This window comes from Hylobates moloch, unplaced genomic scaffold, assembly GCF_009828535.3.
Source record: "Hylobates moloch isolate HMO894 unplaced genomic scaffold, HMol_V3 SCAFFOLD_21, whole genome shotgun sequence".
Taxonomy (NCBI): domain Eukaryota; kingdom Metazoa; phylum Chordata; class Mammalia; order Primates; family Hylobatidae; genus Hylobates; species Hylobates moloch.
The window spans coordinates 1833872-1859685 of record NW_026652296.1 but is presented as its reverse complement, the minus strand read 5'-3'; the positions used below and the strand labels follow the sequence as shown (position 1 = coordinate 1859685).

Below are 25814 nucleotides of genomic sequence, written 5' to 3'. Positions count from 1 at the left end.
TTGTATTTTTAGTAGAGACAGGGTTTTGCCATGTTGGCCAGGCTGGTCTCGAACTCCTGACTTCAGGTGATCCACCTGCCTCAGCCTCTCAAAGTGCTGGGATTACAGGTGTGAGCCACCGTGCCTGGCCATAATTTTAAAAATTTTTTGTAGAGATGAAGTCTTGCCATCTGTTCCCAGGCTGGTTTCAAACTCCTGGGCTCAAGCAATTCTCGCACCTTGGCCTCCCTAAGTGCTGGGGTTACAGGCATGAGCCACCATGCCTGACTTCCCTTAACATTTAAGCATGCCCCTTACGTATGTATGTATGTATGTATGTATGTATGTATGTATGTATGTATTTATACATATCTGTCTCTCCTTTATTAGCAGCTTACCTTTTTTTTTCTTTCGAGATGGAGTCTCACTCTGTTGCCCAGACTGGAGTGCAGTGGTATGATCTTGGCTCACTGCAACCTCTGCTTCCTGGGTTCAAGCAATTCTCCCACCTCAGCCTCTGGAGTAGCTGGAATTACAGGCATGCGCCACCACACCTGGCTAAACATGCCATTTATAATTCTGCTCCACTTTCACTTCCTGCTTGCAGTGAACCTATAGATGGCCAGTGGTCTTCTCAGGTCTTCTCTGAGCATGCATCCTGTCCTGGGCATGCATGTATGTAGCTTTGTCAAATTCCCTAGTATACAGAAGTGGGGTTTTTTTCCAGACAGAGTCTCACTCTGCCACCCAGACTGGAGTGCATTGGCACAATCTCGGCTCACCGCAACCTCTGCCTCCAGGGTTCAAGCGATTCTCCTGCCTCAGCCTCCCGAGTACCTGGGATTATAGGCATGTGCCATCACGCCCGGCTAATTTTTGTATTTTTAGTAGAGATGGGGTTTCACTATGTTGGCCAGGCTGGTCTTGAACTCCTGACCTCAGGTGATCTGCCTGCCTCAGCCTCCCAAAATGCTGGGATTACAGGCTTATTTATTGTATTTTTAATATTTTTAACATTTATATATTTCTATAATATATATTTTTATTGTATCATTTATATTTTTGTATATTTTTGTATTCATATTGTAGTTTTCACGTTAGTTTTTTTGAGTGCAACTTATTATCGAACATGTTTCAAAAGCAGTGAGACAGACAAGAGCCCATGTCCTCAACAGCCTCCTTAAATACTTCTTTCCTTCTCTTTTCTCCTCCTGAGCTCAGGCAGCAGTGGTGGAGGAGACAGGACCTCCTGCTGGGGTGGCACCAGCCACTGGAGCAGGCTCAACAGTCCCCACGCTGCCAGTGAGCTTCCTGATGGTGACGCTGGCCAGGCCAGAAAGGTTCGACATTTACACTAGCTGCTTCAGTGAGGGCATTGATCCTGTCCTCTGTGACAGTCACTTCACTGTCATGCAGGATGAGGGCTGCGTAGATGCAGGTAAGCTTGGATAGAGACCAAGATACGGGCTTGCGGGGCTGCTGGCTGCTGGCTGTGGTGCTGAGCGCCGGATGAAATGAGGGCTTCACCCCAGCACAGCCTTAGCTTCCCTGCTCCCCACTTTAGCAGCAGCTGAGGAAATTCATATCTATTACTATAACTGGGATCTTTTTTTTTTTTTTTTGAGATGGAGTTTTGCTCGTTGCCCAGGCTGGAGTGCAATCGCACCATCTCGGCTCACTGCAACCTCGCCTCCCAGGTTCAAGCAATTCTCCTGCCTCAGCCTCCCGAGTCTGGCGAGATTACGGGTGTGCACCACCACACCTAGCTCATTTTTGTATTTTTACTAGAGATGGGGTTTCACCATGCTGGCCAGGCCGGTCTTGAACTCCTAATCTCAGCTGATCTATCCGCCTCAGCCTCCCAAAGTGCTGGGATTACAAGCGTGAGCCACCGTGCCCAGCCCTGGATCTTTTTTACTTCTCTGCTAAAGTTTTTTCACTATATCGAGGGTGTTATGTAAAAACTGATAATAATGGCCTTGTCTGCTAATTCTAACATCTGTCTTAGTTCTGGAACAATTTCCATTGATTCCTTTTTTTTTTTTTTTTTTCCCATTACAGGCCATATTTTCCTGCTTCTTTAAATGCCTGGCAGTCTTTGACTGGATGACACACAATGTGACTTTTACCTTACTGGTGCTTGATATTACTGCATTCCTGTGAATATTCTTCAGCTTTTTTTCCGGGATGCAATTAAATTACTTGGAAGCAGTTTGATCCTTTCAGGTCTTGCCTTTACGATTTCTTAGGTGGGACCCGGGAAACATTCAGGGCAGGGATAATTATTCCTCGTGACGGAGGAAGACTTTTCTGAGTACTCCATCCAATGTCTCGTGATTTTGAGTTTGGAAAAGTTGAGGAAAGCAAGCACTATTTCCAGTCCCGTGTGAGCACTGAGTAATCTTTCTGGCTGTTTTTCACTCCAGCCTCTAGGAAATGTACTGACAGTACTCTCCTGACCACTCAGGGAAGACCCTCTGCAGACCGCTGGAGTTCCTTCTGCTATTCTGTTCTTTCTAATCCTCTGGCTGCCCCTGTCTCTGGCTTTTCAGCTAGACAGAATCTCTTAACCTCCCAGGCCTCGCTGGGCAACCCACACACAGACACAGGTGGAAAGGTCAGTTCTGCAGATCTCCAACTGCAAACATCAAGACATCTCCGTACACATGCTGAGGGTCTGGGAGGAGCACACATCTCAGAGCCTGCATGAACAGAGTCACCTTCCTGAAAGACAGCAGCCTCAGTGACCTCACTTCTGATGCCTGGTTGCTGGAGTCAGTGGAAGCAACAGCAGACATGCTGCCCACATGAACATGTGGTTTCCAAGCCCAACAGAACTTGCAGCCTCAGTTCCAGCCAGGTCCAGATGTTAAACCTTCCCACAGTCGGAATGAAGTTGGCCTGACTCGGACAGTGCTGTGTCAGGGATCCTTGGTGCCTTCACTTAATCCTGCGTCCAGTGTGCCTACTGTGTGCAGCCCCACAGGAGCGCAGCTCCAGCTGCCTCAGGTGACAGGGAAGGTGCCAAACAGTTCCACAAATCAGTGTCTAATGACAAGCAGATTGTCACGAGAAGAAAAGTGGGTTCTCTGAGAGCCCTTAACTGTATAAGCTGACATGGGCTTGGGTCAGCGAAAGAATGTGAGAACTGAGACTTGGAGCTCAGTGTGGAGTAGGGCTGTCCAGGCAAAGGGGCAGTGCGGGCACCAGCTGTGTTTCCAGGGGCTCCTGTGGCTTAGCCTACGGGGCCGCTATAGGAGAGGCAGGATGTTTGTGGTCCTGAGCCTGTCCTGGTGGGGTCTTGTCTCATCTGGAAGACAAAGTCCCAAGCGGACATTTTAACTGAGGGACTGCCATGCACACTCCCACAGAGGTGGGGTGGGGGCGACTCTGAAATGTTAGTGTCATAGTCTGGGATTTTTGTTTTCTCCATTAATGGACCCTTGACACCAGGAATGGGCATGCCATCAGCACTTCTCAGTCAATACTGCTCCGTGGAGGAATGCGATGGGGGAAATTGGGAGGGGTTAGGCAGGGAGAGGGCTGTGGGGTTTGGCCCTCGTTCTGCCACTAGGCTTGGCCAAGCCCCTTCCCTGCTTGGGCTTTTCTGAGGCAGTTTCACTCTTGTTGCCCACTCTGGAGTGCAGTGGTGCAATCTCGGCTCACTGCAACATCTGCCTCCCGGGTTCAAGCGATTTTCCTGTCTCAGCCTCCCGAATAGCTGGGATTACAGGCGCCCACCACCACGCCCAGCTGATTTTTTGTATTTTTAGTAGAGACGGGGTTTCACCACGTTGGCCAGGCGGGTCTCGAACTCCTGACCTCAGGTGATCCACCCACCTCCGCCCACAGTGCTGGGATTACAGGCCTGAGCCACCGCACCTGGCCACTGAGTCTTGGTTTTCTGACGCTAGTTCTACATCCTAGAATCATGTCCCCCGCCCAGAGAAGATTCCAACATAGGCCGCGCTGCTCCTTCCGTCTACCGGCTTGGAGCTTCTCCTGGCAACAGGGTTCAGGCTGCTAACAAGGCCTTCCTCAAGACCCCACCCATAACCAACGACCATACTTCGTAGGTCCATCTTTGCATCATCTTTACTTCCTGGGAGCAAATTTCCAGGAATGGGTTTTCGGGGTCCAAGGGTATGCACCTCTAGCACTACGATAAATGCGGCCAAAACTGCTTCAGGGAAACGGTGCCCCAGTTTGCATTCTGCTTCCCCTGCCCTGCCCTGGGGGTCTGACTGGTGAAACATGGGATGGCAGAGTGGTCGGGTGTTTCTGATTTCACGGTGGGCCGGGGTCTTTTCCTACCCTCGGGAACCGTCTGAATTTCTCCTCTGCCGAGTTCCTGCGGGTGTCCTTCGCCCACTGGCCCGGGGGAGTGAGTAGCAGGCACCAGGTGAGCAGGCCTCCGTTCGCAGCGGCTACATGCACGGGCAGGAGCACCGCCCCACGCCCCAGGTGGCCGCAGGGTGAGGGGACCAAGCGGCGAGAGGCGCACAATGGGGGGCACGCCCGTATCTCTAGCCGGCCGGCAGCGGGCAGCGAGGCTCAGTACTCGCCCCTTCTCCCAGCTGCTATTCGGGGATCCCGAGGCGCTCACAGGGGTCGACTGCGTCCGTGGGGCACAACCCAGGGACTAGGTTAAGAGGCCACACAAGGCAACCACCCTCAACAATAACCACCCCCGACGACGCCCCGCGCCCCAGGGCCAGTAGAGAAGGTCCGAGAACCTCCTCGCCGGAAGCGGAAGTGCGTCACAGCGTCGGCCGGCAAGAACGTACCGCGCAGACTCGCTGGGGGGACGTGACCCGGAAGCGCTCGCCGAGGCCCCTCCTTGCCCGCCGATATCTCTGCCGGGTGACTGGCCGCTTCCTTTCTCTCGCGCGCGCGGTGTGGTGGCAGCAGGTGTGGCGCGCGGCGCGGGCTTCGGGCTCAGGGCTGGGGCTGGGGCGGGAGTGGGGGCTTAGACGCGGGGGACGGGGTGCGGGGTGCTGGGTGCGGCTGGGGCCGTGATCCTAGGGGCCGGTTTGCGCCGGGAGCCGGGGCACGGTTCCGACCGTCCTCACGGCGCCGCGCGGTGACTCCCCAGGCGCAGCCCAGCCTCGAAATGCAGAACGACGCCGGCGAGTTCGTGGACCTGTACGTGCCGCGGAAATGGTAAGCGCCCCCCACGTGCCCCTCTTCCATCCTTACCTAACCACCACGTCCCCTCGCCTGCCCTTGTTCCCCCACACCCCTCCGGTCCTTACCTCGTCACGTCCCTAACTTGTCCTGCCCCCCGACGTTCCTCTTTTCCATTCATCCCCCCCCAACCCCCCACGTCCCCTCTTTCATTCTTACCGCCCATGTCCCCTCTGCTCACTGCGTCCTTTCTCCACAGCTCCGCTAGCAATCGCATCATCGGTGCCAAGGACCACGCATCCATCCAGATGAACGTGGCCGAGGTGAGCTGGGAGCCCGGGAGGCGGGAAGTTTGTGATGTATGTGCGGGCAAGGCAGGCCTGTGCCATTGTGGAGGAACCCCTAGGGTGAAGGTATGGGCAGAGGCTGGCTTTGAGGACTGGTGTTTTCCAAACTTGGGGGAGTGGTTTGTGACCCTTCTTCTCTTTCTAGGTTGACAAGGTCACAGGCAGGTTTAATGGCCAGTTTAAAACTTATGCTATCTGCGGGGCCATTCGTAGGATGGTGAGTGTTTCCCTGGGCTTTGCTCATCACTTCGGGACATCGTGGACTTTACTGTGCGCATTGGAGTGTGTGATGGTCCCTGAGTAGATTTGCTGGCAGAGTAGTTTTAGCCAGCTGGACTGGGCTGGCTGCCTGCCGCTTCTTGAGGGTGGAAGAGGGGTGCTCTGAGAAGACACTCAGGCAGCAGACTCTGCCTCTCACTAGGAGGTGCCCCCCAACCCCGCTCCACCATAGTCAGGCTGGAGGCTGCCCCGGGAGAGGTGGCTCCTCTTCTGCGCCTCAGCGCTCAGCGGGGGAGAGACGTGGGCTGGTGGCACAGCTGACCTTCTGCCATCTCAGGCAGCCAGAGTGGAAATATTCTTAGTGTGCCTTTTTTTTTTTTTCTTAAGGGTGAGTCAGATGATTCCATTCTCCGATTGGCCAAGGCCGACGGCATCGTCTCAAAGTAAGGTTGGGGGCTCACATTTGGGCAGAGTGAGTGGACTAGGACTGCTCTAGAGGCGTGGTCTTAATGTTGTCCTTTTCCCCTGGTTTTAGGAACTTTTGACTGGAGAGAATCACGGATGTGGAATATTTGTCATAAATAAATAATGAAAACCTACCTGTGCAGGTTCATTCTGTGTCTGTAGGCCCAGGGTTGAGGTTTTGCTGTCAGTGGGTGACAAGGGTGGGGTAGGGTACCCAGTTAGTTGAAAGGAGACAAGCTGTGAAACATACTGCAAAACTGAGGTTTAAAGGACAAACACATTATCCATTTAAAAACAGATATTTAAGACAAAATAACTCAAACATTTTGAGGTCAGATACTTGCTTATGCACATTGACGTCCACAACTGCTACCGGTGCGGAAGCAACACCAGGCCTGGTTTTGTGTAGTCACAGTCCAGCTGAACACCTCAGCTCCGGCACCTGGATGTGTTCTAGAGAATGACAGGCTGAGACTGTGGTTTGGTTTACCTACTGGCTTTGTTGCAATAATCCTTGAATACCACACAGTGGCAGCTCTCGGCATCATGAAAATGGGAAGGCTTCACACTTCACAAAGACCGGTTTGGTTAATGACTAAATCTCACTACATAAATACACAAACTTAAATTACTGTGCTTATCAGCCATTTCTTGCGTTCATGTGTAGAAAAAGCCATGGAGACGTGTCCCTGGAGGGCAGGTTGTAAACTGCAACAGTTACTAGGAAGTCAGTCCTTAACATGCTTGTAACGTGGGTGAGCTCTTGAGATGGGATCTGGGTGGCAGGAGAGGTTGCTTTTCAGAGGAAAGCTGCCTGGGACCCAGCATGGTGGAGCAGCTTGGAAGTCGAGTCCTCTCTGGGTGCACACTGGGTTCCAGGGGATCATCCTTGGCCTGAGGGCAGGCTGCTTGATGGAAGGGGATGCTCCACAGTAAATAAGAACAAAGGCTTTGGTTTGTCCTCATCCTCCAGTCTGTCCCACACACCTGCCATCTCTGGGTTTTGGCCCCAGTGAGTTGCCGTGGAAAAGGAGGAAGGCCAGGTGGGTGCTGGCAGCTGTCCTGCACCACTGCTGGGGTTGGGTGGAGTTGCTGGTGGGGTTCTGTGATAGCAGAATTGGCATCTCCTTTCTGCAGAAGCACCAGTCTGCACAAAAAGCATAGGATGTGTTGTATTAATGGGCTAGAGACAAAAGTCGTCCCAGAGCCCCTCCAGGGCCAGGCAGGTTTATAAGGTAGTGGTAGGAAAAAGCTTGGTGGCTGAGGCAGTGGCCAGTTTTGAGACCAGCTGACCCATGAAGAAAAACTCAGCAGTCCTTGGTTATTCAGTGTTTTTGATGAAGCAGCTAGCTGGAGTGCTGGACCATGCAAAATTCATTGCAACAACTTCAGACAGACGTGGAAAAACTAGAGATGGGGCCCTGCTGGCCTGCACAGAAGGGACAACGACCACCATTTGGGGTCCTTTTAGCATGGTGGGCTGTCCTGGCCGAGGTGGCCAAGATGGCACCCGTTTCCTGCCTCAGAAGAAAAGGCACTGAGTCACTGACCCTTTGAGGTTGTGTGGGGTGTGGTCAGTGCCCTCCTGCCTGAGGGTCAAGTGTGTTTTCAAGTCAATTTCAGCAGACCTCATTTAACCATTTTTTGTTCCCTTAAGAAAAAGACCCCAAAAAACCAAATCCCAATAAATACGATATTTTTCTCCATCACAATATTGCTTAGAAAAATAAGAGCTGGCAAGCAGCAATTGTCCTGGAGGCCCAGAGTGTCTCCTGGTGAGAGGCAGAGGGTAGAGCATGGCATGGGATGGGCAGCTGTCTGTTGCGCGGTCAGTCTGTAGGACACGGGCGTTAGGATTTCACAGTGACACGATGCTTGAAGAACAGAGGTCCAAGAATGAGATCAAAATAAATCAGGAGACTGCTCCCGCTGGCTTAACTGGACACCAAAAGCTCCACTTGGAATGCAGTGAGGTGGGCGGAGAAAGCTCTGGAGGAGCTCGGCTTCAGGTGGCAGGGAGCCAGTAGCACAGTCGGTGTCGGGAGACGCTGCTGGGGAACCCACACCTGAAAAACCACATCTCCAAGATGAATGCCTAAATAAGTTAAACTCAGCCATTTCAGTGTGTTCAGTGAGGTCTAGAAACCCAGATCTCCACCCTGATGCTGTGGTGGTTTACAGAAGGCGAGGCCAGGGGAGAGACTGCAGCTGGCTTGCTGCTACACGCTGTGAACCAAAGGTCCTGGTGCCAGGCTGGTCTCAGGCACGTGAAAAAAATACCAGTAACAAAACCTCACATCTAGTTCATGTAAAAATTCAGGAGAATTCTCAGAAATCCCCTTGGAGGGACGGTGCACTTGGGGATGAAAGCGACGTCCCTTTCCAAGGAAATGGCAAAGAGGCAAAAAGGAAAGCTGCACCAGCCGAGGCCAGGTGCCTCCTGCTGGCAGGTGCTGGGGGCGCTGGCAGGAGGAGGTGCGGGGCTTCAGCGGGACACCTCCCAGGCCGGCAAGTGCACCTCAGTGCCCTGAGCCTTCTGTGGGGCCTCTGCTAGAACTGCTGGGTGAGGCGCCTGTAATGAGGTAACACTTGGTTCTCGGGAAGATACAGGGCCAGCTCCAAGGCCACGAGCACCGTGAACTCAAACCCTATCAGGTCGCGCCTGTTGAATCGAAACCTTTCTTCTAACTTCTGCAGGGGAGAAGAGAGAAGGGTTACATGGGAGCCTTCCCTCTTCCACATTTCCCACCCGGCCAGCCCCATCCCAGCAGTGGCCCTGGCTGGATGTCATGACCCTGCCTGCGGTGCCTGCCGAGCCAGGCACTCACATCGATGAGCTGCTTCACGCCGCTCTTGCGCAGGTCACTGCTGATCTTGGCGGCCAACAGCACGCAGGCGCCGGCGCACAGCTTGCGGTTCTGTTTGCTGAGCTTGCCCTGCAGGACCAGCTTCTCAAAGTACACGTAGGCCATGGCCACTGTCACGGGCTCCAGGCTGCACTCCTCGGACAGGCTCCGCATCTCCCGCTTTAAGCTGTGGGTTAAGACAGAAGCCATGTCCCTGGGGGCTCTGGCTGGGGTGGAGGAGGCAGCCCCCTCCCGCCACCAACTGAGGCTGGAGCGATGTAGCTTTGGGCTGCAAGAAACACCACCGAATCCTTCGGGGGATGGTACCCTCCACCGTACCATGTACAACGCCCAGGGCAGGGCGCATGGGCAGGGACTGGCAGGCTGGGTTTTGGCTTCCCCCGTCCCTTGGGTGGGCACCCATGGCAGCTCCCACCTGTGCCTGGTGGGTGGAGCCAGAGAACAGGCCCTGCTCTCGGTGGGGGGCAGTGGCCTCTGATGGGCGGTTTTAGGAAGAGCCTTGAAGGGAGGTGCCAGGGTATTGAGTGAGCCGCCCTCTGGAACACTGGGGCAGAGGCCGGGCAGGGCAGGCCCCCAGTACAGGGCCGTGGCTAGAAGCCCAATGTGAGCCCAGCAGTTCCGCCGCCTTCAGCTCGCTTTCCTCCGGTCACAGGGGTCATCAGTGTGGCACAATGTGAGAGCAGAGGCACACCTGGACGGCCTTGGCAAGCACGCAGTATGCCTGGACGGGGGCGCTTTGTCGGCCAGGGGAAGGGCCACGGAATCTACTCACAAAATACACACCGGGAGGGGCCGAGCACAAGAGAGGCCTTGTCCCACTCAAGTTTTAAAAAGATCCTGGGCTGCTTCGAGGGTCTGGCTGCAAGAGACCCAGTGGTGTGTGGGGGGATGCAGTGTGATGGGGCCGTGGGGGCCTGGCTTGGCGGGCGGTGGAGGTGGGGGAGCTGCTGCTGGGGGCCTGGTCAGATGGCGGGAGGGGGCTGGGGATGGGCAGCAGCTAGACTTGTCAAGCTGGAGAGAATCTACCAGAAACTGGAGAGGAGAGGTGGCAGGGCCTCCCAGGACGATGAGATGGTCTAAGAGGGTGTCCTCACCTCCTGATTTTGCTCAGCGTCAATTTGACATGTGGGAACTTCTCCCTGAAGGTCTCGTTCATGTCCTTTTTGAGGTCTGAGGGCTTCACATATTCTATCACTGTGGTCTGCAACAGACAGTGGGCAGGGTTGGGCCGGCCCCTCGCACAGTCCATGGGTCCTGCCTGCTGGGTACGACGGATTTCCCACTGTCCTGGTTTGCAAACATGCATACGGTGCGGCTTGAGAGGCCCTGAATCTCTGAGAGCAAAATGGCTCAAGAGAGAGAACTCCAGAGCCCATGCATGCTTGGTATGGGGAGAGCCACGCTGCCAGGTGCCGAGGGCTGAAGGGCAAGGGCCGACCCCAGCTGGAGTGGCCAGCACTGCTCCCTGGCCTGCCCTGCACACCGCCACTGTCTGTGCTGCTGCGATCCGGGATGGGGGCATGTCACGCCCCTGGGGCAGCTTTGCCCACAGCCTGCCCCACACGCCCCGAGCCAGGACAGGTATGCAGCTGCCTGCACCCAGGCCGTGGGAGAGGGCACTCACCATGTACGACGCAAAGATGAGGACACGTTTGTGCTTGCCGCAGGGCCACTGCGGGTCATCCAGGAGGTTGGGGTTGTACTCCAGGGTGTCCCCCACGTCACTCCCTGTAAGAGAGGCAGCCCCTGACCCACCAGGAGTCTTGAGCAGTACCCATCTAGCCCCAAGGTCTGGCAGGCCAGCACCATGGCGGGGCAAGGGGGCTGAGCAGGGGAGGGGCTCCAGGCCACGGTTCTCTCTCTCCTGAAGGGCCCAGGGCTTAGGGCAAGAAAAGGATGTCCTGAGAGGAGGGGCCCTCCCTGGAGTCATCTGTGGATGCAGCTCCTCCCCACTGCCCGGCTCAGGCCAAGCCCAGGGCCAACGATTCAGTGTGGAGCTGTTCCTCTCCTGACCCTGTTCCCCAGGCTCCATCTGCACGGAGGGCTACAGATTGAAAGGGGCTTGCTGATGCTGCTGCAGTCCCTGGGCCATGATTAAGGCACGCGGGTCACCCTGTTCTAGGCCGTGGTTAAGGCACGTGGGCTACCTAGTTCTGTGCTGGCTGGTGCCGACTTGGTGGGGGCAGGTTTATGTCTTGACCCTGGCAGAGTCCGGGGGACACTGGGCCGAGATGTGGGCAGCAGGCCATGGCTGTCACTCTTGGGTGTGACCAGGGCGTTGGTGGGATACAGGAACTTCGCATAAGACACGACCTGGAAAAGCAAATGCATCTGGCCTCAGCTCTGCCTCCCGGGACCAGAGAGCAAAGTGAGCTCTGCCTGCCTCCCGCTGCAGGAAGCCCAGATGCACGTGCCGGGAGCCCTGCGTGGAAAATGAAGGAACAACTCAGATCAAGCCATTGAGGCTGCGCCTGAGCTAGACGCTGCTCCTCACATAGCTAGAACATTCCGGAACACTACTGTGCTTTATCTGGGTTCTGCAGCCTGTAACATTCTCCCTGCCTCTGAAGACTGCTGACCACCAGCACAGAGGCCGGAGGGTCGGCGAGCCCCACCCTGCAGCGGGGGTGGTGTCCAGGAGCACTTGGTTGTGGTGCAGCAGCGCAGACCTCAGGCCCGGCCAGGCTGGCGGGGGAGTCTGATGGGGTCCAGGGCCACGTTCTCAGGGCTGCACGGGCCCGCATCCACTCCACCCTTGCTTTTTACGTGGAGTGAAGCACAGCTTCACGTCTGCCTCATGGGCACTGACGTGGGACTGCTCCCACCCGCCTGCCTGGCCCTGACGGCGCTGGGTGTCCACCAGCAAAGAGGCTCTTACCTTCCCATCTGCTCCTAGCTCCACGCCTTCTAGCTCAAAGACCATCTCGGAAGACACAGAGACGCCGCTGGACGGGTGCCTCTGCTTCTGGCTGTCCACCCTCAGGTCACTGCAAACATGGGAGAGGCAAGGGGCTGTGGTCTGTGCTGAACTCAGGCTCCAGCAGCCCAGCCCACCTGTCTGCTGGCCCGAGGCGCTCTCAGGAACAATGTCAGCACAGCCCCTCGGGAAAGAAAGGCGGCACTGGTGTGACCAGGAAGGCGCACGTCAGGAGTGCTTTCATGGAAGGAGGGGTCTTTGAGCCCCGCTTCCCCAGTACCGACACTGGCTGGTAGAGCCCCCGGGGTGGCGCCCACCTTCACTAGCCCACTAGGTGCATGTGCCCACGCCCGGTCAGGTTTCTCCACCACTGTTTTTAAGCCAGGGCCACACATAATCCCCACCCCATAGCTGTTTCCTCCTTCCCTGAATTACGCACGGATATGACTGCCTGGATGATCACAGCACCACGTGGCTCTGTCCACAGGAGGTGGGACAGCCCAGCCACCTGCACATCGACAGTGTGAACAGAAACCGGCTCCTCTGGAGAGTGAGGACCCGAAACGGCCCTGGGGTCCCGAGGAGCTTTGCTGGAGGTTGATGTGCTGAGCCTCGCATGAGCCCGGGGGCAGCGTCACCTGGGGGCGCAGTGCCCTGATGCCTCCTGGGCCTGGCGGGGACGAGGCCTTGCCTTCCGCTAGACGCACACCGCATGCGAGGCAAGTGCTGAGTACTCACCTGATCCGCAGGCCTTCCCCATAGGGCAGGACCGAGAAGGCCGCACACAGGGACCGCTTGGCACAGATGAGCACAATCCTGCAGGGGGATGGAGTCAAGGGAGACAGGGGCCAGGGAGCAGGGGTCAAGGTGCTGCTGCTTCCAGAGCTACGGACATTTCCATAGAAAATTCCTTCTGCCTAAATTCAGGTGCTGGGAGACTGCCCATGCTCCCCGAGGGGACTTGGGCCCAGGAGGCCGGGTGGCCAGCGTCACTAAGCCTGGCCCCCGCAAGCTCTCAGAGTGGATTCCCTACAGGAGCTACCGGGGTGCCCCTCCCTGGGACGCCGCTGCACGTGGGCAGGCACAGCAGTGAAACCCCAAGGCTCCTTCCTGACCCAGTGCAGGTAGGGCTGGCGGCCTCACCTCAGGATCTTGGCTTATTCAGAGATGAGAGGCAGCCAGAGGGGACAGGATGGTGAGGCCAAGGGCTGCCTCAAGCCAGACCTCAGAGGTCCTGGGTGGAGCGGGGCTCAACACCACCAGAAAGGGCCTGATCCAGGTCCACAGAGAGGCTGGCCTGGATGCTCCCTTCCAAAGCGCTCGAGCAGCCAGGCCCCGGGCCCAGGGAGCACAGGCAGAAGCCACTGTTTCTCCTCCCTTGGACACTGGCTCTGCCCTGCCTGGGCCCAGGGTCTCACCAAGGGGACAACAGCGGGAGAACTTCTCCCCCTCTCTGGCTTGGATGACGGGAGCCAGGGCTGGCACTCACGTCTGCTGGGAGCTGTATAGGACTGACAGGGAGCAAGGGTCTGTCCAGACCCACAGTCACCACAAGGAGGGTGCCCGGCAGGGGGAACTCCAGAAGAAAGGGAGCGCTCTGGACCTCAGGACACCCAGTGATGGGAATACGGGGCCACAGGAACACCCTGTGGTGGGGAGGCGGGTCCACCTCTAGAGGTGTGGAATGTGGGGTGGGCGGGAGCCTTGGGAGCGGAGGGAAGATTGCTTGGCTGACATGGGCAGGACCCCGCGGGCTTCTGGAGACCACAGCCCTGGCCTGGCTCCTGGCTCGGCTTCATACCTGCTGTTCCTGGTGTCGTACTGCCTCATGTTCTTGATGAAGTGGGTCTTCTTCAGGCCTTTATGTCTCGGTGATCCAGATGTGTGTTTGGTTCTGCAAGGCAAAGGACACAGGTCACTCTTTTCCTCCCAGGACCCTCTGGCCCCGCAGGGGTCAGTGGCAGCTCAAGCGGAGTTGTAGAGCTTGGGGTGGACGGGGGCGTGTACCTCGGTGCTGGAGCACATCCCACGGCATCTTCCAGAAATTCCAGGGAGCAGCGCTGGGACGTGACTCGCTTCCTGCAAGATGACAATGGAGCCTCAAAACAGGCATATGGGGGCCACCAGCCCGGGCACCGCCTTTGTGGCCAGAAACCGAGGGCCGCCCGCTGTGCAGGGAAGGGCCACTCTCCAGCCCAGCGGCGCACCCATGGGCCGAGGGGCTTCCAGAGCGCCTGCAGACTGAGGCGGGGGGCACCTCCTGCCTTGAGAGGTTCTTGTTTGGGAGGCACTGAGCTCTTCTCTGGGGATCAGCAGCCCTGGGGGACAGGCTCCTCAGGCACAGCATAGCACAGCACAGCACACCAACCTGCCCTGCCCACCGAGGGTCGCTCGGCCCCATGCAACACCCTGCTGGGGGCACCACCAGCTCTGACAGGCCCATCCCACCCAGCGCTGCCTGAGACTGGTGCTGCCTGCCCCTCCCTGAAGCACAGCTGGGCATCGGGGCACCATGGCACGGGCAGGTGGGGTGGGGACCGGGCAGCCCTTGTTCTCAGGCCACCTTCCCCTGGCTCGCAGCTCCCTGCACCAGCCACACCCTCCCACCTCAGTGCCGTCACGGGGGCTGCCCCTCCATCTGGAACATTCTGTTCCTGCTCTTCCAGTGGCCTCCTCTTTCTGAACTTTTTGGCTCATAGGTGGCCCGCTGAGGGAGGCTGCCCGGATCCTGCTATTCTGTGACTTGCTCAAGGCACTGGTCACTACAGGAAGGAGGCATCCCCGCCTCACCACCCACCTGCCGTCTGCCTCCCCTTCCAGAGTGCCGGCCCCATGGATGGGGCAGGGTCCGTCCCCACTCACTGCTGTCCTTAGTGCCTGCCCTCCTGCCTGGACTTCAGGAGTCTCCCAGGTGTTTCCCATAAGCGAAACGTGCAGGAGGCAAATGTTTGTTGGCTGAATGACTGTACAACGCACTTCCCTGAGGACCCCTCAGGGCACAATGCCCACTGCTCCTCCGACCCGCGACCCTCGGGACCAAGCGAGGCCATCCTGATGCGGAGACATGATGTGGTTCAGTAACTCTCAGAGCCACGCAACTCCAAGCGCAGAGCTGGGTCTTGAACCCAGGTCTGTCGGGGACTCCAAAGCTTTGTTCTCTCCCTTATACTGGGAGCCATGAACATGTGTGCCTGGGCACCAAGGCATTCCAAAAGCGCAGCTTAGGAGATAAGGTCCAATGCCAGTTGATGCAACATTGCAGTGTTGGAAAACCACTCCAAATGCGATGACAATGATGGGTGATGTGGTGTGGCACGTCTGAGGATCCTGCCTGCCCTGCAGGGCTGTTGGCCCCCAGAGGGGAGCGGTTGTTGGTGGTGGTGATGGCGGTGGTGGTGATGGTGATGGCGGTGGCAGTGATGGTGATGGCGGTGGTGATGGTGGTGGTGATGGGGCCCTCTGCAGGGTGCTGTGTGATTTATTAAATGGAGCAACTTGGCCCCCGGGCTTGGCATGGGGCATTCTCAGCGTGTCAACAGTAGCCTTTTTATTAAGTGTCAGCCAATCTGGACTCCTGGCCAAGGGCAGGTGTACTGCTGGGGGTCACTTTTGGGAACTCTCCAGGCTCCAGGCCAGCGCCGTCCTCAGGGTCCCACAGGCCTTCCCCCAGCAGGACCCCGGCTTACACACAAGACCTGGTGCACTCAGGCCCCATCTCTGGTGGAGCCGGCCTGGAGTCCAGGTCCCCACACCATGCCCTTGCCAGGAGCCTCCCACTGAGAGCCAGTGTTTGTCCCAAGGCGCCGGGTTGGGCACAGCCACAGTCCCATGGTGGGTGCCACCTGTGCCAGCGAGAGTGCCACAGTCACCACCTCACCAACACTCGACGGCTCACAGTGACAACCACACCCATTTATCAAGTGGCACGGAGAGGCCTGGCCCTTGCCCAGGTCACACAGCCAGTGTAGTCCTGGTTGGTACCAAGGCTGTCACCTTGACGCCAACATTGATGCTGTCATTTTTTTTTCTTTTTTTTGAGATGGAGTCTCTCTCTGTTGCCCAGGCTGAAGTGCAATGGCGTCATCTTGGCTCACTGCAACCTCCGCCTCCTGGATTCAAGCAATCCTCCCTCCTCAGCCTCCTAAGTAGCTGGGATTGCAGGTGCCTGCCTCCATGCCCAACTAATTTTTTTGTATTTTTTAGTAGAGACGGGGTTTCACCACGTTGGCCAGTCTGGTCTCGAACTCCTGACCTTAAATGATCCGCCGGCCTTGGCCTCCCAAAGGGCTGGGATTACAGGTGTGAGCCACCATATTTTATTTTAATTAATTAATTTATGTTTTTGAGATGGAGTCTCACTCTGTGGCCCAGTCTAGAGTGCAGTGGCACGATCTTGGCTCACTGCAACCTCCACCTCCCAGGTTCAAGCAATTCTCCTGCCTCAGCCTCCAGAGTAGCTGAGATTACAGGTGCCTGTCACCATGCCTGGCTAATTTTTATATTTTTGGTAGAGATGGGGTTTCACCTGGCTAATTTTTGTATTTTGGTAGAGATGGGGGTTCGAGGCCAGGCTGGTCTCGAACTCCTGATCGCAAATGATCCGCCAGCCTCAGTCTCCCAAAGTGTCAGGATTACAGGCATGAGCCACCATATTGTATAACAAAGTGTGAAACAGCTCCTGTAATTTGTTGGATACTGTACTGAAAGTGAAAAAGAACGTGGCTGTAGGGGTACCAAGTACAGTTTGAAGTCAGGAACTTAAGATGTAATTAAAATTTTTTAAAAGGCAAAGGCAACAAGAGCTTGTTGAAAACAAGCTAGGATTGAAAGCAGAAAATCCACTAAAACGCCTGGTGCCTCACATTGGCCCCATCACCAGACACAGCTGTGCACCTGCCCAGTCCCAGCTGGAGGTGGGGGCAGGGGACCAGCCGGATGGCTGCAGAAGGTGGGTGAGCAGCTGGCCAGAGGAGAGCACTTGGATGATGGGACCAGGAAGGGCTGGGGATGCGGTAGGCTGGCCTGGACAGTGGGGTGGGTGGGGAAGGAGGAGCTGCGGGGCTGGGGCTGGGGCAGGCAGCAGGCTCTGAGGGCAGTGGGAGGGGCAGAGCACCCAGCTGCATGCTGAGGGGGTGTGTGGCAGACGTCGGCTGTCCCGAGAGGCCCAGGTGAGTGCTGGCCTGTGATGGGTGACGGCGGGCAAGCTGCCCCAAGAGGAGCCCAGCAGAGGCTGGATGGGCAGGTCCCACACCGGGGAAAGAAGCCAGTGAAGGAGGAGATTTGGGGACTGTCCCCAGAGAGGTGTTTGTGTGTCCTGCCCTACAAGGCTGGGCCTGGAGGCCCTGAGGACCAGCCTGTGTGTCTTTCTGGAAGCTCCTTGCCACGGGTAATTACCAGGGGATGCCTGGGTATTTGCACGCCTGGGACCTCATTTGGAGGCCCGTGGGGACCCCAGCAGAAGCCTGGGGCCCCATGGCAGCCTTCCTGGCAGTACCGTTGGAGCCTCTGGCCCAGGACGCAGAGGAGCTGCAGCGGGGAGGCTGACGCTGCTGCCAGCTGGCCCGGCTCCTCCGTGATTTTCTGGTCGCTGCGGGAATGATGGGTTTCTCTCCACCATGCTTTAAAATCTGTTCCCAGCAGGTTCTTCTACAGATCTTTCTCTGTAATTTCCTTTTGTTTTTTTTTTTTTCCGAGATGGAGTCTCGCTCTGTTGCCCAGGCTGGAGTGCAGTGGCGAGATCTCCGCTCACTGCAAGCTCCGCCTCCCAAGTTCACGCCATTCTCCTGCCTCAGTCTGCCGAGTAGCTGGGACTACAGGCGCCCGCCACTATGCCCGGCCAATTTTTTTGTATTTTTTAGTAGAGACGAGGTTTCGCTGTGTTAGCCAGTCTGGTCTCGATCTCCTGACCTCGCGATCCACCCACCTCGGCCTCCCAAAGTGCTGGGATTACAGGCGTGAGCCACCGCGCCCGGCATTTCCTTCTCTTTTCTTTTTTGTAAGCATCTTATTAGTAAACTAGATCTGCACAGTTCTAGGAGGGAGGCAGCATTCTGACTCTCAGTTCATGGGTGGGTAAACTGAGGCAAGGAGCTGTTTAGCAACTGCCCGAGATGACATGGCTGGTAAGAGACAGAGTGGGGACCTGAGCCCACGTGGATGGTCGGGGCTCTGGCACCCGGTGGCGCCGCTCCCATTGTGTCAGTTGGAATGGCGGCCGCTCGCCACTCTTTCTCAGGGGCTCATTTTGTGAACCTGGCCCCGTTGCAGGTCACGTTTTTTGGTTTGAGTCCAGAAGACTCTGGCAATGCTGAAGGAGGTGCCTGCGCATGGGTGCAGGGCAGGGCGGCCAAGTGGGGAGGACGCCGCTTTGGCCTTCCCTTCCCCTCTGCCTCCACAGGAGCTGGCGTCAAGGGAGAACGAGGGAAGTGCTTCCCTTCCAGAACCAGGGCTGTCGCAACTCCACGCATCACCGCAGCAGGGCGCTGCTGCTAACAGGACGGGCACTGGAAACCGCAGATGGGACCCAGGCCAGCATCCATTGCTTGGCCCCTCTGGAGGATGGGCTGGGAACCCATGAGATGGACCCCTGCTCGCCCCGGGCCCCACAGAGAGGTGTCCGTGTGTCCGGCAGACACGGAGAGGATCACGCACGTGCAGATACACCACCTCACGCCTGGCTGGAAGCAGCACACATGCCGGTCAGCAGGAGGCGGGACACGCACGATCAGGGGACGGCATGCACAGCATGGCTGCACGTGCACACAGATGCCACACGGGTTGAGAGGCTCGTCACGTAGTGACACAGGTCCCCTCAGTGTGGGGGAGGGGCTGAGGAGGGGAACCAGGGAGCTGGGGGGTTGGCCTGTGTCTCCGCAGGGGAGTGGCTCCGTGGGGTGTGCCCAGGCAAATGCACTGAGCTGCACACACCTTCCATGTGCTTCACTCATCCTGCGTGCACTGGACCCCTCCGTCCAAAACATGCAAGGAACAAGCGAGCAAAGCAGAAGGAACGAGGCCCTCGGCAAGGCCCACACCCCACATGCTGGGGCAAATGCAAGTTCTGCTGAGTCCCAGGAGGCCCCGCTCCCGCTCAGCCACGGCAGAGTTACACCGGCGGCGTCTAGTTGTGGTTCCCCCCACGTGGCAGTGACCAGCTCGAAGCTGCCTGCATCTGACTTTTGGGAAGAAGGAGTTGGGGGTTGGGGCAGTGGGGAGGCTGCCCCCCCAGTCTGCTGACACCTCACTCTCAGCACTAAATGGCGGGCCAGCAACGCCTCCACCCAAAGTCATGCTCACAGACAGGAAGAGAAATCTACTATTTATCAAACACTGTTTCTAGCGTTCGGTATATTTCCTTTCCTTTGTAACGGAAGAAGTGCCCAGAAGGGGCTGAGGCCTGAAGACCCCATCCCCATTAGAAACCCAAAGCTGTGTGCAGGAGCCGCTGTAAGGCTCAGAGGGAACTCAGGAGGCCCGGCCGGGCAAAGGGGCCGTTGAAATGACCTTGACGGTAGGTCTGACAATGTGAGAACAGCTGGGAGCCTCTGCCGAATGACTGCGCTTCTGTCCCACAGCGTGCCCGCGCCAGCACCGGGGAGACTGGAACCGTCCCTCGCCAGGAAGGCGCGGGCAGTGGTGTTGTTCGGCTGCCCCCAGCTCCGAGTGTGGGCAGTGGTCTTGTCCCACCACCCCCAGCCCCATCCCCTGGCCTGGGCACCTGGCATGCCATGGACCCTGGGGCACAGCTGTTGAATGCGTGGCTGGTCTCGGGTGCCCCGTCTCATCAAGTCCCAGGTGAAGCAAAAGCGCCCAAGTCCAGCAGGGGCTGCAGCCTCACCCAGCGAAAGCATCCATATGGGGTCACAGGGCTGGGCGGAGTGGGGGGTGTCAAGTGCCCTTTGGGCTGCCATGGGAGATGTGCCCCCAGGCTCTGGCCTCAGCTGACCACTGCCAGCTGCTTGCCAGCTGGAGAGCAAGAAACCCCCAAATCACGCTTGTGAACAAGGTGCCAGATGCTGAATTGGTTTAACCTGGACAGCAGCTTGGCGACGCTGAGTGGCTCCTGGCCCAGACAGCAGCCTGTCCCACAGCTGCAGCCCAGCTCCAGGCCCAGGCCTTTCCCCAGAAGCATCTCAGCACACACCCTCCAGAACGGGGGGCTCTGCTTGCTGATGGCTGCACCCTGGCTCTCTGCTGGGCCACATCTGTCTGCAATTTGGGGAAAGTTGTTCGCTTGAGGGGATGCCACTCTCACCTCATTAGTGCTGTGGACACTCACCAAGGGCTGTTGTGGGTTGAAGGGTATCGCCCCCAGAAGACAGGGTGAAGTCCTAACCCCAGTACCTGTGAATGGGACCTCGGATGGAAAGAGGGTCTTAGCAGATGTCATCAAGTTAAGATGTCACAGGTTAAGTGCTAATCCAATGACTGGTGTCCCCGTGAGGAAATCACCACGTGCAGACACAGACACGCAGGAACAGTGCGGCACGGAGGCGGAGGCAGAGGCAGAAACTGGAGCCACAGGCCCGGGAGCGCCTGGAGCCACCAGAAGTGGGAAAAGGCAGGAAGGATCCAACCTGGAGCCTGCACAGGGAGCGTGGGTCTGTCCACACCTTGAGGTGGGGCTTCTGGCCTCCAGAGCTGGGAGAGGCCACGCTGGTGCCATAAGCCACCGGGTTTGGGAGGAGGGGGCGGCGGGGAGGCGGCTGCAGGTGGAGCATCCCCGGCACCTGCTCAAACCCAGCTGGGGAGGCCCAGAGATCCCGCTTGCTTTTGGGCATTAGGCAATGGCAATGTTAAAAGTAAAAATAAACCTGGTTGGAAGTTCTATGAGGAAAACAAGGATTCCAATGATTCACTCACTGGCTCAACACAAAGTGCCACACCAGGCTGAGCCTCCCTGGGAAAGAATAAGTGTTAGGACCGAGACGTGACTGTTCCCTGGGCAGCCTTGTTGTAACAGGAGGCTCCATTTGGCTGGGTGTGGCGGCTCCCACCTGAAATCCCAGCACTTGGGAGGCCAAGACGGATCACTTGAGCCAGAGTTGAAGACCAGCCTAGACAATATAGTGAGACCCCATCTCTGCTAAAATAAAAACTTAGCAGGGTGTGGTGTGCGCCTGTAGTTCCAGCTACTGGGAGGCTGAGGCAGGAGGATAACTCAAGCCCAGGACGTAGAGGCTGCAGTGAGCTGTGATTGCGCCACTGCACTCCTGCCTGGGAGACAGAGAGAGACCCTGCCTCAGAAAAAAAAGAGGCTCTGCTCATCTCACACCGACTCCTGCCACATACCTCACTGAGCCCTGGGCACGCATCTGACCTCTGACCTCAGGGAGGCCGTGCTTAGTGCTTAGTGTGAACCCGCTTCTCAGAGGAGACTGAGGCTCAGAGAGGCCGTGTCACCTGTTCAAGGTCACAGAGGTACTGAACAGTGCAGCTGGGATTCCAAGCCCAGTCTGTTCCCAGAGCCCAGGTCAAACCACCACACTCACGAGACCAACATCAGGGCTACCTTCAGGACTTTCAGAATTCTCTCCATTTCCTGAAACCAACTCATCCTAGAACTCTCAAGCCAGGAGCTAGCAGCCCCTTTTGCTGGGGCAGCCACCCTTCTCTCGCTCAGCAGCCAGGCCCAGGGAACGCAGGGAGAAATGGACGTCCTCACGCTGGGGGCTGCCTATTAGGGGAGGGGCCACGGCCCTCAGACACAAGGTCAGCACAACGAACTTGGCAGCAGAGCCCCAGGAGGGACGCCTCCCCCTCCAGGAACAGAATGGGGTTCAGGAAAGACCTGAACAGGGACATGGGGGCCAAGGAGGAGGGAAGGGAGGAGACAGCCCTGGGCGAGGCAAGGGGTGGTGGCGCTTGGGCCCATGGTGGGTACGGCAGGAGGACCGCAGGCACCCAGCCCATGCCACGTCCCATCCTGTCCCAGGGATGCCGGCCACAGCGCACCTTCTAACAATCCCACAGGGCAGGGATGTGCTGCACGTGGGCAGCATGCTGCGCTCAGAACTGTCACCACGGAGGCTCCGGGCCTGCAGGGGGTGCCTTTTCAGTTACGGGCACTTCCCTGCAGTGTCGCCACACTCTGCCTCCCTCCACTCGAGTGGACTCCACTCCATGCCAGGCCTGGTGCACACAGGGGTGCATGAACTCTGTGGAAGGAGGGCCTATGACAGCACCCGGTCTGCCTGGTGTCACCATCTGGTTCTGGACACTCACATGCAGGACTGAGGGAGAAAGCCGTTTCCATGTCAAACAGCAGGGCCCAGGGTTAGGGAAGAGCCTAACCTGCGGAGCTCAGCCGGTTGGAGTGAGCCTGCTTCCCCTGGAGCCCACACCTTGGGGCCTTGCCACTTTGCCCTGGAGAGTCACCACCTAGTTCCATCTCTCCCACCTTCCTGAAGGAGCTGGCCATGCCAAATGCATGGGGCCTGGCTGCCACATTTGGGCAAATCCATCCCTCTGCCCCAATCACCCCTCTGACCCTCCCTGGAGCAGCGGCCAGGCATGTCCGTGGGGGGACATCTTGTGGACAGGCCTGGGTCTGCAGGCACCCTCAGCCTGGCTACGGCCAGGAACACTTCCAAGGATGGAGTGCGCTGCAACCTGTGTGTGACGCAACCCGCATGTGACGTCATAGTCTTTGAGGACAGAGTGCTGTGTTCTGGGCCCAAACTTCCCCAACCAAAGACCTTAGAGGAACCCAATGCCTCCACCTGCCTGAAGGCCAGGGGCGTGGGGCAACTCTGATGACCTCCAGGTAAGCAAGGAGCCCATGCCAGCCTTGACCCAAAGAGCTCCGTGTCAGCCCCCTTCGCTGCACACCTGCAGGGGCTGCCTCCGGGAACAGCCGCCCAGCAGGCACTTGGACCTGTGGACAGTGGCTCCCTCTGAGAAGGAACCGCAATAAGCAGCCAGTCTTGGGCCCAGAGCTCACAGTCACTCCTGGAGGTGAGGGCTGTGGGAGGCAGGGTCACCCAGGACCTGTGGTCTCTGGGAGAAGGACACAGGGTGTCGGGCAGCCAGGGGCCATCTGGGCAGGGGGCACACGCTGGACAGGCAGGGCTAATGGTTGGGGTTGCCCTGGGATGGGCTGAGGTGGTTCCCAGAAATGGAATCAAGGCAGGGGGAGCAATGGAGACCCAGGGTGTGACAGGCCCAAAGATACCGAGCTGAGAGTGATGGGGGGAGGGCGGGGGTCAGCAGGGAAGTGACAGGGAGAGGAGGCGTGCCAGAAACCAGTGGCTGTGGGATGGGAGATGTGGCTGTGAAGGGGCCTCTGGGAACAGGTGTCAGTGACAGTGCCAGGAGGACCCCGGCCCACATGCTGGGTCTGAGGAGGTGGGCATGGAGGGTGTGGCCCGGTTCAGAGAATGCCAGGAGATGCACAGGGCTGTCCGTGTGTCCCTGTGTCCCGGGCACTGGTACCAGTGGATGGGGGTGGGGGCATGTCCAGAGCTCACAGGGCTGGGGGTCTCAGGGGTAATAAGGGCTGAGTGAACCCTAAAACCCATTTCAGAGGACTGACAACGTGGAGACCCAGACCCCGCATTCAGGGGCTGGGAGAATTCAGGGGACAATGAACCCTATGTGTGGGCGCTGACAGGGCCTGAGGAAACCCTCAGTGAGCCCAGGAACCCCCAGTTCTGTATCGAGGACTGACAAGGTCCCAGGTGAACCCAACCCCTGTGTCCTGGGCTGTTGAGGGCCCAGATCACCTGACCCCTTTGTCCTGGCCTGATGAGGCCCCAGAATGACCCTGACCCCTGTGTCCTGGGTTGATAGGGGCTCAGGTCACCTGAACCTGTGTCCAGGGCTGACAAGGCCCCAGGTGAACCCAACCCCTTTGTCCTGGCCTCTGTCCAGGGCTGACAAGGCCCCAGGTCACCTGACCTCCTTGTTCTGGCCTGATGGGGCCCCAGGTTGACCCTGACCCCTGTGTCCTGCGTTGATGAGGCCCCAGGTGGCCTGACCCCCGTGTCCTGGGCTGACAAGGCCCCAGGTCACCTGACCCCTGTGTTCTGGCCTGATGGGGGCTCAGGTCACCTGAACCTGTGTGTCCAGGGCTGACAAGGTCCCAGGTGAACCCAACCTCTTTGTCCTGGCCTGATGAGGCCCCAGGTTGACCCTGACCCTTGTGTCCTGGGTTGATGAGGTCCCAGGTTGACCCTGACCCTTGTGTCCAGGGCTGACAAGGCCCCAGGTCACTTGACCCCCTTGTCCTGGGCTGATGAGGCCCCAAGTAATCCTGACCCCTAGTCCTGGGCTGACCCGGCCCCCGTCCCCGTCCCTGTGCCCCGCGTCCTGGGCTGACCTGGCCGGGCCCCCACTCACCTCTGGCGCTGCCCATCCAGGCCGAGGCCAGTGGGCACCTGCGTGGGGCTGAGCAGGCCCTGGGGCGCGGGGGTCCTGGCGGGCAGCCCGGGCAGGCCGGCGGGGGGCTCTGGCGGCGGCGGCGCTGGCGGTTCGCGGGCCTCGGCGGGCGGCGGCGGGGGCTTTTCTCCGCCCGGGCCCAGGCTCGGGGGCCGCCCGTCCAGGGAGATGTTGTTGAGGAAGAAGAGCGCGGCCTGACGGCGCCGCGAGTCCCCGCGCCTCCGCAGCGCCTGCGGCGGGGCCCGAGCGGCAGAGGTCGGCGCGGCGGGTGGCGGGGGCCCGGCGGGGCCGGCAGCCCGGCCCGCGGCTCCACCGGCCGCGGCCGCGGCCATCCTCAGACTGCGCCCGCCGCCGCGAAGCACCCCACCCCCTGCCCGCGCGCCCGCGCGCCCGCCGCCCATTGGCCGCGGCGCGCCCACATGCAAATATCTCGCCATCGCGCTCTCCCATTGGCCAGCGAGGTGCCGCGCTCGGGGCGCTCCCCTGGGTCCTAGAGGCCGTCGGGCGCAGGCGTAGGGAGTCGGGAGCTGCGAGCCTCACCGCCGGTTCGAGTCCCCGTCTTGGGACCTGCGGCCGCGGGGCTCCGGCCTTCTGTTCCCTTTGCTGTACGGCGGCCTTCGCGGTCAGCCTCCATCGAGCGCGCATTTTAAGGCTCTGGACCCAGGGCGGCGTGGGTGAGGCCCCAGCACACTTCCCTGTCCGGAGGTGTGTCTGGGCGGCGCTTCAGCGGGCGCAGGGCGGCCCCTGGAGGAGCCCCACCCCTTCCCGGAAGGGCCCGCGTGCCACCTGGCCTCCTTCATTGACAGAAGGGACCGAGGGTCTGAGTGGAGAAGGCACCTGCTTGGGATTGAAGCCCCGGGCAGAGTCCTGCACTTCCTGCAGTAGCAAAGTGACCTTGAGCCTGCCTTGTGCCCAGGCCTGTTTCCTCTCTGTGCCCAGGTGCCCCTGACTTCAGAACCTGTGAGCCGGCGGCGCTGGGATGGTCAGGGCCTGCCTCTGGAACCCGGGAGCCTGTCTGCAGTCTGGAGGGGAACCCGCTGTATCTTTGTGAAGGACTCGAGGCCTTGCACCCACCTGTGTGCCACCTGCCTGCTCTGTCCAGCTTTCTTTCGTGGACTTATCTTTAAAGAGGGGACAATGATTTCAGCCTCAGGGTACTGTCAGGATGAAACTGGCTCAGTGAGGGGGTCGGGCTGTGGCTGGAGGCCAGGCACACGCAGTGATCAGCCCATAAATGCGCCACAGTACCCCGCACCTGCCCGCATGCCCCCAGCCTCTCCTGTGCTGGGTGCTGGGGACGCGGTGGGACCGACAGGCACAGCGCTGGCCCTAGGAGCACCTGGTGTGTGGGGAGGCAGCATGATGGCCAACAAGGCAGTGGGCGAGTGGGCAAGACAGAGTCTTCATCACCACCCCTAGCATGGGCCCTTGCCCTTCAGGCCCCTACCCACATCCCCCCTGCCCTGCTCCCTCCTGTGGGCCTTCACGGGCCACCACTGGGGCTCACGCAGCACG

At 58.6% G+C, this 25814-nt stretch overlaps 2 protein-coding genes across 3 annotated transcripts; one reads left to right on the top strand and one right to left on the bottom strand.

The window, feature by feature from the left end:
- Positions 1-4618: 4618 nt before the first annotated feature.
- Positions 4619-6295, top strand: RPS21 (ribosomal protein S21). The gene is made up of 6 exons (XM_032143213.2): positions 4619-4890; positions 5075-5142; positions 5366-5429; positions 5599-5670; positions 6060-6115; positions 6208-6295. The coding sequence occupies exons 2-6, from the start codon at positions 5093-5095 to the stop codon at positions 6215-6217; spliced, it is 252 nt and encodes an 83-aa protein (XP_031999104.1). The 5' UTR covers positions 4619-4890; positions 5075-5092; the 3' UTR covers positions 6218-6295.
- A 92-nt stretch (positions 6296-6387) lies between these two features.
- On the bottom strand, positions 6388-24640 carry CABLES2 (Cdk5 and Abl enzyme substrate 2). Of its 2 annotated transcripts, none has more exons than XM_032143195.2 (10): positions 24261-24640; positions 13929-14000; positions 13723-13815; positions 12660-12737; positions 11883-11991; positions 11152-11317; positions 10629-10732; positions 10099-10205; positions 8966-9170; positions 6388-8828 (listed from the first exon to the last, which is right to left on the bottom strand). In XM_032143195.2, exons 1-10 carry the CDS (start codon positions 24629-24631, stop codon positions 8688-8690), a joined length of 1446 nt encoding a protein of 481 aa, XP_031999086.1. In that variant the 5' UTR covers positions 24632-24640; the 3' UTR covers positions 6388-8687. The 2 variants fall into 2 exon arrangements, with proteins under 2 accessions (XP_031999086.1, XP_031999087.1); XM_032143196.2 differs by having other exon boundaries at positions 6388-8203; positions 24261-24631.
- Positions 24641-25814: the final 1174 nt, after the last annotated feature.

Bases quoted from the DNA above. Each gene is read 5' to 3' on its own strand.
- CABLES2 (XM_032143195.2), bottom strand. From the start codon at position 24,631: ATGGCCGCGGCCGCGGCCGGTGGAGCCGCGGGCCGGGCTGCCGGCCCC. The intron at 10,206-10,628 runs GTGAGTGCCCTC...TGTCTGTTGCAG, and splicing joins TCATCTTTGCGTCGTACATG to ACCACAGTGATAGAATATGT. The intron at 9,171-10,098 runs GTGAGGACACCC...CTTAACCCACAG, and splicing joins ACGCTGAGCAAAATCAGGAG to CTTAAAGCGGGAGATGCGGA.
- RPS21 (XM_032143213.2), top strand. From the start codon at position 5,093: ATGCAGAACGACGCCGGCGAGTTCGTGGACCTGTACGTGCCGCGGAAA. The intron at 5,143-5,365 runs GTAAGCGCCCCC...CTTTCTCCACAG, and splicing joins CTGTACGTGCCGCGGAAATG to CTCCGCTAGCAATCGCATCA. The intron at 5,671-6,059 runs GTGAGTGTTTCC...TTTTTTCTTAAG, and splicing joins GCGGGGCCATTCGTAGGATG to GGTGAGTCAGATGATTCCAT.